We start from the raw sequence: 13,821 nt of genomic DNA, 5'->3' as shown, positions 1-13,821 counted from the left end.
CACATGCTTTGCTAAAGTGTCAGTAGCACATACTCTGGAAGTTTACTTAAAAAGCCTACTCAACAGATTCTCTTCCCTCCTCCCACCCCACTTTCCTTTGTTTCTCTTCCCCAAAAAATATATTCAAAAAGAGAAAACCATCATTTTTAAAGTTTTCAGGTTTTAATTCAGAAATATATTTAGAGTTTAAAACATGATCATCTCAGCTGAAAATCCTTAAGCTCTTAGTGTATATGATCGTATTAGATTCCCTAACTTGTAAATGCAAAGTGTCTTTTTTTTTTTTTTTAAGATTTTATTTATTTATGAGAGAGAGAGAGGGAGAGAGCACACAAGTGGAGGTTAGAGGCAGAGGGAGAGGAGAAGCAGACCCCTGCTGAGCAGGGAGCCTGATGCAGGGCTTGATCCCAGGACCCCTGAGATCATGACCCGAGTGGAAGGCAAACACTTAACTGACTGAGCCACCCGGGTGCCCCAGAAAGTGTTGTCCTAAGATAAAAATTGAAGTTCTGTATCTTTAAAACAACTGGTAGAAACTTTTGAAACATAAGTAGCATGTTTCACCTAGCATACTGCACAGATCTCTCCTTGGTAGGCCCAGGTCTTAGAGAGATCTCTGTGGGGCAGCAGGGACACCATCTGGCTTCATTCTTCCCCAGGAAGAATGCATGTAGCATGTCCAGGTGCTAGTGCAGACCATCTGTAAAGGGTTGGCGGCCTTCCAGGGCAGATGAAATTGGCTCTTCCCTGTCCTGATCCACCTGAATAGTCAGTGGATATGGACCTGGGTATACATATTTGACCCCTCCTGGATCAGGGAGAGGTTGGAATCAGTTACTCTAATGCATCTAGACTAAGTGCTGCATCTTATGGTTTCTGACTTGTCAGACATTTGGGAGTAGCAAGATAGCCTGTCCTGACTTGTAGGCCCCATGGACCAGTAGTCCTGGGATCCTTATAGTTCTTGGAATTCTTGGACTGAGGTGTTAGCAAGAGTGAAGCGTGATCATTAATATCCATATTTGCAGGGCATTCGGTATACAGGTACCAATGAAAAGACATGGTTTAGATATGGTTGTAATATTTAACTTCAGCTTATTAATTTATATGAACATACTAGTTTTGTAATATCAGCTATAAAATAAACACAAGATGTCATGAATGAAAATGCTGGACTAGTATGTCTTCTTTGAACTATAGTCAAAGGAATCCTGGTACAAATAAAACTCATTTTGTGGAATTATTTCTTTGAGATGATTAAGTGTATCAATTTAAAACTCATAGTTTTTTGTTTTGTTTTGTTGTTTCACAGGACTGCTATTGTGTTTAAGTTCTCCAGAGAAACATAGTCAATAGGATGTGTGTGTGTGTGTGTGTGTGTGTGTGTGTGTGTGTTTATGTATACACTTGGTCTGGATACAGTAGATTGACTTCTTGATACCTCCATTTTAGCTTCTCCCTGACACTCAGGATGAGGTTTGGGAGGGGTCAAAGATGTGGTCTCCTGAGCCAGGCTGCAACAGCTGTTAACTACTTGGGTGGATCATGAAGAGTCGATTTCATCCTGGTTGGCCTGGATGGTCTGTGCATCCTGTGTGTATTCTATATACATATCATGTGTGTGACATCTTGAATAATATTGGACCAAATATGTAGGTCCTGTGATCTAGCCGAGTCGATGTAGAATTAACCATCATAGCTTTTTTATTTTTTTAAGATTGTATTTATTTATTTGACAGAGATCACAAGTAGGCAGAGAGAGAGGAAGGGAAGCAGGCTCCCTGCTGAGCATAGAGCCCAATGCGAGGCTTGATCCCAGGACCCTGGGTTCAACCATCATAGCTCTTATGTTGGTAATTTTAGGCTAAATTCACAAGACATGGGGAGCATGAGTTCTTTAAGTGGATTTAAGTATGATATTTAACCATTTAAGTCTCAGCTTCTTATACAATCAGGCTATATTCTTTATAACTTTTGTGAGGTTCAAATTAAATAATTTATATAAAATACATTGTGAACTATTTTTCATGATGCAGATCAACATTTTTGAGTAATTTGTAAATTGAGGTGTTTAATAACTAAAAAAATGCAAAATAACTAGATAAATGAAAGTTCATTTTAAAGGTTTTAAATTATTAGGATAATTGATATGTTCATAACAAAAAACTTATCATTCATAGTTTCATTGGTATTGACATCTAATTTCCGTACTTCACAAGGTACTAAAGATTACATGGTCATTTAGGAAACTGAATAACCTATTAGTAGAATTATCTATTGCATTAAAAAATTGGTTTGTAGAGGACTGGGATGAAACACATGCTTTTCAATGTGAGCAAATTTCTAACTACATAAAGTAGTGTTAAAATAAACAAATCTTTCTTTTCACAGTTCATTCTTAGTCAAGAAGATATAACAACTATTTTTAAAACATTATACAGCAATATATGGTACAAAGAAGGTGGTGGTGCCTCACCTGCAGGAGTAAAAGATCAGAATAGTGTTAATAGTGAGGCTACTAATGCTTCCCACCATTTAGAAGGTATGTTCTTAACTTACCATTAACCTTCCCCTTCCCTTCTCTAATCCCACACTTCTTTCTCCTTCCTTTCCAGTCTCTAGTTTGCATTTTTGAAAATAAGATTTATAGATCTTGTATAATTAGCTAATCCTATGTGGGTATCTCCAAATTGTTATTAGGCATTCTTTTTTTTTTTTTTTTTCTGTTGAATCAAAATTCCTAGTTGTGTTGTGACAAAATTCCTTCATATTTATTCTTGTTATTCCAACTGCCCTATACATCCTTCTTTTCACGTTTTCTCCCCATCCACCTCTTCTCCCTAGTTCTTAGTGCAGCATATATCCCAGATAGAATATATTACATTAAATTAGGAGTATCGAAATATTAAGGATGTCAAGAAAGAATGATCATTACTCAATGATGAATTTCAGCAAGCATCTGGAAGATAGGTAGAGGAGGGCAGGGGGAACTGTAACTCAGAAAGAGGTTTTATCTAATACTTGATTTAATGTGGTATGTGGAACCTGACTGGGTTCTAAGTTTAGCAACAGCACATAAGAGAGAATTGAGTCCGTTAAGGTTGCTGGGAGGACGATGCTTTGTAAGAATAGAGTTCTCATTCTGGCATTTTAGGGGATCCTCAAACCTTCTCTCTAAATGACACTTACTAATCTACCAGACCCTCTTGCAAAGCCCTGAGATAACACACACCTCTTCCATTCAGGGAGAGTCCTAACACTACACTTAGGACTTTACACGAAACTCTATTCTTACTGGATAGAATAATCAGCCCAGTCCTTTATTGTTAAAATATTCACCGTTAGGTTAAGAAAATAGCAAGAAGTTAATCATAAAAGAAACCAGGATAACTGAATATTATTTTCTTAGTGAAACAGAAATAATTCAGGTAACAAGAATGTAAACAAACTCTAATTCATAATCAGAGGATTTTGAGAATATGTAGCTTACCCTCACTATTTTCCACCCTCTCAAGATAAGAAAGAGTTCTTATACTTGATGACTATCAAGTAAAATATGACTGAATATGACTAAATATGACTGGTGAAATTTTGAAACAGAACAAATGCAGTAAGCATGAGGTTAAATTTTAAGTACTGAGTTGGAATATATAGTTGATGTAATCGCCCATGACACAGCAGAAAAATAAGCCACAGAGACATAAAATGAGATAAAACTTATGAAGTATAGACCTTTCAAAAAGTTGCAAAATCCCGAATAATAAGTGTGTTAGGAAAACTAACTGAGAAAATGGAAGAGAAGAATCTTTCAAAGAAATGATAGAAGAAAATCTTTAGAGGTAAATAAATATGGAAATAAATTCTTGGATATAAAAAATCTAATAAGTTTCTAGCAGATGGGATAAACAAAGATTGCCCATGCAAACACATTTTCATGAAATGTCAGAACAACAAAGATCAGATTCTTAGTTTCAGAACAAAAGCAAGCTGTTTACTAGGGGCTTGGGAAAAAAGTGATTGGAATCAGATTGCCATGAACAAAACTCAATAGGACAGGGTAGATGGATGATAAAAGAATGGAGAACTATAGTTAGATTTCTAAGGAAATGATTTTGAAGTTAGGATTCTATATAGTCAAACCATAAAATGTGAAAACACAATGATTCTCAAATTTCTAGTGACTCAAAGTTTACTTCTTTCATACTCATTCCTAAAGAAATTTGTTTGAAAATTTAACCTAGTGAAACAAACAAGGAATCCAGGAAAAAAGACACATGGGATCCAGAAACAATGGGCCTACCCAGAAGTGCATTGAACAGGAATCCCAAAATTTTCTATTTTAGTGGGCTATTCATTACAGAGGAATTCAGAAAGCCATAAGAAAAATTTTGTAAAGTGGAAGAATGTCTTTTAAAAAATAGTATAAATTTCATCTAAGATGTGGAATGAGGGAATAATTAACTACATTACGTGAGTGATATGGAAAAGGCGACATGTTTTTGGTTCCTAAGAAGGGAGAAATCTTACTGTGTAAATAAGAACATAAAGGTTATTAACTGTGTTAATGTAGAAATGAAGACATAACTGACCAAAGCTGGAAGATATGAAGATAGGACAGATAGAGGAAGTGGTAAGGACTTAAGTAGTGGGGAGTGTAAAGATAACGTCTGAAATAAAAGAAAAATAGACATTTAAGTACATTATTGTTTTAATAATTTTCTTGAAGTTTGCACATACACCAAAGAGGAAGGAATAAAGGAATGAATACACACACACCCATCAACACAGTTTCAGCAACTGGTATCATGTGGCTGCCTTATCACAGCCTCAAGTCTGCATATTCTTTCCCCCACCCCACTAGATGACTTTAAAGCAAATCTCGGATGTTATATCTTTAATTGATATTTAAGGAGTAAGAACTTTACTTTTTATTTTTTTGTTTTTAAAAGATTTTGTTTACACATTTGAGAGAGAGTGAGAAAGAGCACGAGTGGGATGGAGCAGACTCCCCGCTGAGCGGGGAACCCAGTGCAGGGCATGATCCCAGGACTCAATGATCATGACCTGAGCCAAAGGCAGATGCTTAACTGACTGACCCGCCCAGGCACCCCAGAACTTTACTTTTTAAATGTAGTCATAGTAACATTATCACCCCTACAATTTTAGCTATACCTCCTATATACCATGAAAATAATCCTAGTAGGCTTCATTTTCTCCTGGTGATCTCAGAAATGTTTCTTTACAAGTTCATATTTTTTTTTTTTAAACAATGATAAAGGGATCCATTCACAAGAAAGATCCAACAACTTTAAATGTAACTAGTAACAGAACTTCAAAACATGCAGCAAAAATTGACAAAACTGAAGGAAGAAATATACATACACAGAATCAGTTATGGATTTAGCATACCACTCTTAGTAGTTGATAGAAAATTAAAAAAAAAAAACAGGATACAAAGCATTTGAACACTGTTAACAAACTCAACTAACTGACGTTAGTATAATACTACACTCAGTAATTGCAGAATGCACTTTTTTCATTTTTTGTTAACGGGCTCTTGGAATAGTCACAAGGGTAAACCATTCTGGGGACAATGAAGTTCTCTGGTCATACGGAATTCACTTAGAAGTCAGGATGTTAAAAAAGCTTGAAATACTTGGACATTAATCAATTTTTAAGTAACCTGTAGGTCAAAAAAGTCAAGGAAATGGGGTGCCTGGGTGGCTCAGTGGGTTAAGCCTCTGCCTTCAGCTCAGGTCATGATCTCAGGGTCCTGGGATTGATCCCCACATCTGATTCTCTGCTTAGCAGGGAGCCTGCTTCTCCCTCTCTCCCCGCCTGCCTTTCTGCCTCCCTCTCTGGCAACTTGTGATCTCTCTCTCTGTCAAATAAATAAATAAAATCTTTAAAAAGACAAAGAAAATTAGAAAATTATTTAAACTGGAAGGTAATGAACATAAAATCTAATAAAAATTTGTGGAATGCAATTAAAGCACTGCTGAAAGAACTTTGTAGCTGTTAGGGATTTGATGAGGATAGAACAGAGTTTAAAAAGATTAAAGGTTTTGCCTGGAGAAGGTAGGAGAAAAAGAGAAAATTAAATCCAAAGTGAATAAAAGGAAGCAGTATTACAGATAGGAATAGAAATCAATTGAAGAGAAGTAGACATACAGTGGAGAAAATTAGCAAAGTCAGAGATTGTTTTCATTGGAAAAAATGAATAAAGTTTATGAATCCTTAATAGGACAAAGGAGTGAGAGAGAGAACAAATTATCAGTATCAGAATTAAATAGATATTGCAGATTGCTATCAAGACAATAAGGGACTATTACAGATTATTTTGTGAGAGTGAATTCTACAACTTGTTTGAAATGGACAAATTTTCTGGAAAACACAAAGTTGCCAAAGTTGACATAAGAAGAAATAAGAAGTCCGAGTAGCCCTGTATCTGTTAAAGGAATTGAATTTTAATGATAAATTCTATTAAATATTGACATTCAAAATAATGTGTTACACAAACTCTTCTGGAAAATAAAAGGAGGGAACACTTCCTTGGCCATTTTCTAAAGCCAGCATTACCGTGGTTAAAAAAATAAAAAGTCTGTAAAAAAAAAAAAAAGAATTTCACACACTAATATCCTTCATGAACGCAGACATGGAAATTCTTAACAACATATTAACATACTGAATCCAACAATAAGGATATAAGATATTCATCTTGACCAGGTGAGAATTATCTCAAAATGCAAAAGTTGGTTTAACAGCCAAAAATCAATTAATTTACCAAATTAACAAAGAGGGAAAAAAATCATATCTCAGTAGATGCAGAAAAAACATTTGACAAAATTCTGCACCTATTTATGATGAAAACTAGAAATATCTAAAAGGCATACTTAATACTGAAGTGTTAAGTTTTCCCCCTAAAGTGGGCATAAGTAGAAAGTGTTCAGAATTGTCATCATACCAGGTTAACTAATAGCCATGGACAGAGTGATAAGGCCAGGAGAAGGATTAAGACGTCTACAGAGTAGAAAGAAGTAAAAATGCCTTTGATTAGATAGCTGGAAAAAACCCAAAACAAAGGGCAAAAAAAAAAAAAATTGTGAAAGACAAAAATTTATACTGTCTGATTTCAAAATTTGCAGTAAATCTAAAACAAGTTAGCATAGACAGATTTGTAAAACTGAAGAGTCCAGAAAACCCACAAGTAGAGTCAACTGATTTTCAACAACAAAGACTAGTCAATAGGGAAAGGATAAACCTTTTAACAGGAAATATTGAAGCTTGTCCCTTAATGCCATACACAGAAATTAATTTGAGATGGATGAAAGACATATTTGAAAGCCAAAACTTTTTTTTAAAAAGATTTTATTTATCAGAGAGAGGGAGAGAACACAAGTATAAGGAGAGTGGCAGGCAGAGGGAGAAGCAGGATCTGTGGTGAAAAGGAACCCGATGTGGTACTCAGTCCCAGGACTCTGGGATCATGACCTGAGCCGAAGGCAGAGGTTTTAACCCACTGAGCCACGCAGGCGCCCCAATATTTAGTAATCTTAATGGGAGTATTGGTAGTGTGGATGTACAAAATCTCATTAAATTGTTCAGTTGCTATCAACTTATTTTACTGATATAAATTTTACCTAAATTAAAAATAAGTTACGTGGTGGCACTGATCTGTGGAGTTGGCTACCGTGAGAATTAGTAATTGCTGTATTTTAAATAAAAAGCTCATTTAATATATTCCGTGTACATATAATGCCTTGACTCAAAATGTAGAATGCAGAAAAGAAGGAATTTTGGTTTCTTCTTTTCAGTGTGACAGTTGTTTAAAATATCTAAGGTATCTTGTTTGGTTTTAATTTTTTTGAAGTAAAATTTAAATATTAAACTATGCACCAGGTAGTCTAATAAGTATTTTGTACATAGTCTTTCACTTAATTCCCAAAACAAACCCAGTGGTTAGTTCTGTTATTCTCACCTTACAAAAATGGAAATGGAGGCACCAAGTTTTAATTAATATTCCTAAGCTATCATGGAAAGAATCCCAAGCTGGGCATTACTGAGTTCAACTTCTGAATTTTCTAATCTTTATTCTTTTGTTGAGTAACATTATTCTACATATTTAATTGAAAATTCTGCTAAACCTATTAAAACCTATTTTCATGATTTTTACCTTTCTTGATTTTTTTTACCCAATAACTTTGAATTTTTCCAAGGAACAACTGTAGTGACTGCTGCTGTGGTAGAAATCCATTCACAGGCCTCTCAAGTTAAGACAACACTGAATATGAGCTTCAGAACTGACTATCTCACCATGGTTCTGTACAGTCCGGGTCCTGACCAGGTGAGTTAGGAAGAAAAAATATTTTCTCACTAGATGAAAATTATATAAGTGAACGCTTATTATTAAAGTAACAGTTGTTAATAATTTGTATGTCTTTTGGAGTCTCTTTTCCTCTGAAAAATGTTATTGATCATTTCACTTTAATACCAAGTTCAACCATTGCTCTTTTAAGATGAGTCATCTTTCCTAAACTCAGTGATGTGAAAAATAAATTTTTTTAAAGATTTTATTTATTTATTTGACAGACAGAGCTCACAAGGCAGAGAGGCAGGCAGAGAGAGAGAGGGGGAAGCAGGCTCCCCGCTGAGCAGAGAGCCTGATGCAGAGCTCGATCCCAGGACCCTGAGATCATGACCTGAGCCGAAGGCAGAGGCTTTAACCCACTGAGCCACCCAGGCGCCCCTAAAAAATAAAATTTTAAGTGAAATTTTTCTGGCCTTTCATTAGCAAGCCCTATAGAGATAGAGAAGGTGGTAGTTCATATCTTAAAAGAAGAATTAGACTTTGTTTTTGTGTAAAAGTTGTATTGATTTCCTCTTCCACAGACTTCCTTTGTAGATGTTCGTGATCCTTCTCTGAAACTTGCTGAATTTAAGTTGGAGAATATCATAAGCACTGCAAAAATGTATACAGATGACTCAACATTTTCTTCCTTTTCATTAAAAAACTGTATTTTAGATGATAAAAGGCCTCATGTCAAGAAGGCAACTCCTAGGTAATAGTATTCTTACTTTTTACTTGAGAAATGGTTGATGATATTTTATTAAACATATTCCTGAAGTTGCATGCTTGTTTTCTGGGTGCAACACAAGATCTTCAGAACTTCAGTTTAATGGAGTTATGGTTCTCAGTCTTATGTGCTATTCTTACTGGATGGTCAGTGAATTGGTTAAGTAGAAATAAATAGTGCAATTAAATTGGATTTTTAAATTAATCTCTATTTAAATTATTATTGATCTCTGCAAGTTGTAAACATGAAAACATGAAAAATTGAGGGAAAAACATGAAAAATTAAAAAGACAAATATGCTGAGATTCTAATTTCTTACAGATGTACTTCCTAGTTTATGAAACAGTTGTGCTCCAGAAGTTTCTAAGTCTGTTATTTGGAATACTTTGTGACCTTCCTGGGAGAAATAACTTCAGAATGCTGGTTTGCTGTTAGTAAATGGTTAAGAGGTCTTTTGCCTTTTGTTGGTGTGTTTGGTTATTTGTAAGATTAATTGTTGTTCTTGTGTTTTTCAGAATGATAGGACTGACAGTTGGGTTTGACAAAAAGGACATGATGGATGTAAAGTACAGAAAAGTCAGAGATGGTTGGACGAGTGATTTAGTCCTTCAAGAGATGTATATTTGTGCAAGTGTGGAATTTCTGCTGACAGTTGCAAATGTCTTTCTTGAGGCCTACAGCACAGGCACTGCTGTAGAAACCAGTGTTCAAACATGGACTGCTAAGGAAGAAGGTTAGTTATTAGCTAAAATATTTCATATCTATAACTGAAGTGCTACAGTAGCACTCACCATTGATTACCTTTCTAGATGATGAGGTCAAGTGAATTACTAAATTAAAATTTTTATTTTTCGGGGCGCCTGGGTGGCTCAGTGGGTTAAGCCGCTGCCTTCGGCTCAGGTCATGATCCCAGGGTCCTGGGATCGAGTCCCACATCGGGCTCTCTGCCTGCTTCTTCCTCTCTCTCTTTTAGCCTGCCTCTCTGCCTACTTGTGATCTCTGTCTGTCAAATAAATAAGATCTTTAAAAAAATTTTTTTTTATTTTTCATTGGTAAAAGGAAAACTTAAATGTGCTTTCCAGTAGAATGTGCAGTTTGTGTATTTTTCAGGATGTAAATATATATTGGGTTCCTGAATTATGAACAATATGTAAACAAATAGACTTCCCTACAAGCAGCAATTTTGAAGAATTTTTTTGACAAAAACAAGTAGGGAGAATAACAAATCAACCATTACTTTTCATAATTACAGATAATAGTCTAACTACTTCTTTTATTTCTGTTCTTTTATTTCTACTTTTATTTCTACATAATTACAGATAATATTCTAACTACTTCTTTTATTTCTGTTATCTTTAGAGCTCTCCACTATCTTTTACATACTTCATTCCTTATGGTAGAGCAGAAGTAGTATCAAGTTGAGAGTTGGAAACTGTATTAGTTAGTTAGTTAGGGTTTTTCTCCCCACATTTTTAAATGTTCTGGAGACTATAGCATCGTGAACTCTTACACTAAGAGAATTGCAGTAGATTCCTTTGGGGTCTAAGATTCTTTTATTTTTTTACTTGGAATGAGAAAACATTCTCTCAGAAATAATTATTCATAAATAATATGTAAGACAAAGATCTATAAATATTTTAAAATGTGAACATGTTTTTGTTTCTGTTTAGTACCTGTACAAGAATCAGACAAATGGGAAATTAATATTATTATTAAAAATCCCGAAATTGTGTTTGTGGCTGATATGACAAGAAGTGATGCTCCTGCCTTAGTCCTTACAACACAATGTGAAATTTGTTGGAAAGGTGACCTTGAGAACAATACAATGACTGCTGCCATTAAAGATCTTCAAGTGAGAGCATGCCCATTCCTTCCAGTCAAGAGAAAAGGCAAAATCACTACGGTGAGTTTACTCTTTCATTATCTGCTTAATCGTAAACTATTTTGGATTCAGTGTATACCACTTTAGAAAACTACCTACATACTTTCCAGCCTTTCTCTGTAAAATACCTTTCCTTCTTCTCGTGAACCTAGTCTAGATTATTACTCCAGCTGTGAAACTCTTCTCTTTCTCCAGGTGCTCCTCAGTGTGGTATGTATTAAGATGTGTTTTTCTTACTGTGGCTTTCTGACCACTTCAGTTGAATTCTCTTAGGCCTTTGAGACTTTCTACTAGTTGTTCGTTTTGTTGTTTCACTTTTATTATTTTAAGTATTTTTCTCCTGTGTGGAGATTTTGGCTCAGATATGTTTCTTCTTTTCTTTTTTAAGGATTTTGTTCATTCGTTTGACAGAGAGAGAGACAGCAATAGAGGGAACACAAGCACGGGCAGAGGGAGGGGAGAATCAGGCTCCCTGCTGAGCAGGGAACCCGATGTAGGGCTGGGTCCCAGGACCCTGGGATCATGACCTGAGCTGAAGGCAGATATTTAGTGACTGAGCCACCAAGTTGTCCCTGTTTTTTCTTTTCTACATATAAGTTATTTGAACATTCAGCCATTTGCCTTGAAAAAAATCACATTTTTGTTTTACTCTCGGTTTTGCACCTCTTCATAACTGATTATTTTTTCAAAGCGATCTTTTTCAGCTACCTACTACTGCTACTGCTCATATAGAACACTTATAAAATGTGTATATAGACTTCTGCAAGGAGTACTAGAAGCTTAAATACCATCAACATAGAAATATAAGCTATAATTTTGTTATAAGTAAGTATGCATATATTAGGATACAAGAGAGTTTTTTGTCCTAGTTTGTAAGACTGATGGCTCACCACTAGGAAAGAAGGAAATAGAAATGGAGGGAATATAACGGCACCTGGGTGGCTCAGTGGGTTAAGCCTCTGCCTTCTGCTCAGGTCATGATCCCAGGATCCTGGGATTGAGCCCCACATCAGGCTCTCTGCTCAGCCGGGAGCCTGCTTCCCCCTCTCTCTCTGTCTGCCTCCTCTCTGCCTACTTGTGATCTCTCTCTTTCTGCCAAAAAAAAAAAAAAAAAAAAAAAAAAGAAAGAAAAGAAATGGAGGGGATACAGATTCTCTTTTATGTTAAAATATAGAAATCTTACATATATTTCTTCTGTCTATACGTTTGGCTTTGTTAAAAGACAAAATCTGACCAAGTAAATTTGAAGATCTACTTGGCTTTATTAAGCAATTCATGGATCTGGCTGCATCCCATCTAGCAAAAAGAAGTTCCTAGGAGTTATTTAAAATGAAGATTCTTATTAGGAAGGAGGACAGGGCAAGGAAGTTATTAGCAAAAGAAAGGATTGTCTTGGACAAGGTCATGTTCCCTTAGGGAGAAAAGAGGGAGTCTTCCTGGTGGATTAATTTATCTTCCTTTTGGGGATCGAGAAGGGTCCATGTGACAGATTACTTCATTGGTGCAGGCCAAAAAATTCTTGACTAAGACTGCATTTCCAGGGGAGGTTGAAACCGCAGTTAGGCTAGGTATTAAGTTTAGTGACTTAGCCTAGCTTACGTGACTCCATCTTGATCCTCTGGTTTTCTGTTTGACAACTTGAACTTAGCTGTATGACACACACAAAGGGAAATGTGGTCTTTTTTTCTGAGCTACCTTGTACTCAGGTAAAACTTTTATTTCTATAGAAGAGAAGAGGACGGTCTTGAGCATACTGCGAAGGCACACACGAGTTATGTCTTTGCACGGTGTCAGCTTTATTTAACCATAAAGCAAAGTTAAATCACAATTAGAAAGCAGGTTCAGGATTCCAGACTCAGTAACAGTTCACCATGTGATTAAACTTGGCTTCTTACACAGCACACCAAGCAGGGCATAAGACAAATCACACAACAAAAACAATAACAGAAGTTAATGAACCAAACGTGAAGTCAGTCTGTGGGTGCAAAGTTGAGACAAGGCCACCGTCTGGGTCAGCTCTCAGCACTTACTGCTTCTGATGTTCAAGCAGGGAAGGATCTCCATTCTGTTTGGAGATCAATCAGGCAGAGCCTTCGCAGAAATTGCCTTTTTAAAGTGGTCAGACGTAGAGGGTCAGCTCTGAAGAGCCTGACAGTTTACTGCCCAAATCCTCCCCTTTCAAAGAGATTTAGTCAGTTTTGGGTCTCTGCAGACCTCCTCTGGTCCTGCTCCTTCTCAGTTTTGGGGTGTCCACTGACGTCAGTCCCGGTGATCTCTCCCAGCTGCAGTACCTTAACTGCTCGAGCCCTTGCTTCCCACAGGCTCCTACTTGATGTGAGAGACTCCATTTTGCTCCCGACGAGGAAATACCAGATAGCAATTAGAGGTCCTGCCCTACCAGTCCACTCAGAGGTCTCTTCCCTTGTCCACACAAATAATTCATATTTGTATTTTCTCACCCATAGAACATATTCATCTCTTCCTTAAGGGCTGCAGTCTCAAAGTCTAGAATCTTTAGGTGACAGCTTGCTTTGTTCAGTCTGCCATGACTTCTCCTTTTTGATAATCTATTAACCAATAGACACATAAGTCATGTCTTTTCAGCAAACACTCCATCACCACACACAAAACCACTATATAATGGTGGCGTAAGGGCAGGATAACTGCAGTTTAAAAACGCATTCAGAAAAGTTAGAATGGGGAGCACTTGGTAGTCACTTATCCGTAACGATTGTCACATCCTTCTGAGCAGAAATGTGAAAACCTGCAGCTCTTGCAACAGAGTCAGGTTCCTGGGCGAGCCCGTGTTGGAGTCTTCCATTTTCACTCCCATGGAAAAACATGGTCATTTGCTCAGGTGGTGCCA

The 13,821-nt window shown here is 36.4% G+C and overlaps 1 protein-coding gene across 4 annotated transcripts in view; it reads left to right on the top strand.

The window, feature by feature from the left end:
- The window catches only part of VPS13A (vacuolar protein sorting 13 homolog A), a 223,361-nt gene that overhangs the window by 124,462 nt on the left and 85,078 nt on the right, over positions 1-13,821 (top strand). For all 4 annotated transcript variants that reach the window (XM_059411819.1, XM_059411818.1, XM_059411820.1 and 1 more), the window contains exons 35-39: positions 2,392-2,542; positions 8,217-8,344; positions 8,890-9,059; positions 9,589-9,806; positions 10,744-10,976. In XM_059411819.1, coding sequence (XP_059267802.1) covers positions 2,392-2,542; positions 8,217-8,344; positions 8,890-9,059; positions 9,589-9,806; positions 10,744-10,976 — 900 coding nt within the window. The remainder of the gene's footprint in view (positions 1-2,391; positions 2,543-8,216; positions 8,345-8,889; positions 9,060-9,588; positions 9,807-10,743; positions 10,977-13,821) is intronic.

The sequence above is a fragment of the Mustela nigripes genome, chromosome 9 (assembly GCF_022355385.1).
Source record: "Mustela nigripes isolate SB6536 chromosome 9, MUSNIG.SB6536, whole genome shotgun sequence".
In the NCBI taxonomy this organism is placed as follows: domain Eukaryota; kingdom Metazoa; phylum Chordata; class Mammalia; order Carnivora; family Mustelidae; genus Mustela; species Mustela nigripes.
Note: the sequence above shows the minus strand (reverse complement) of the source record. Positions and strands in the feature narration are given on the sequence as shown.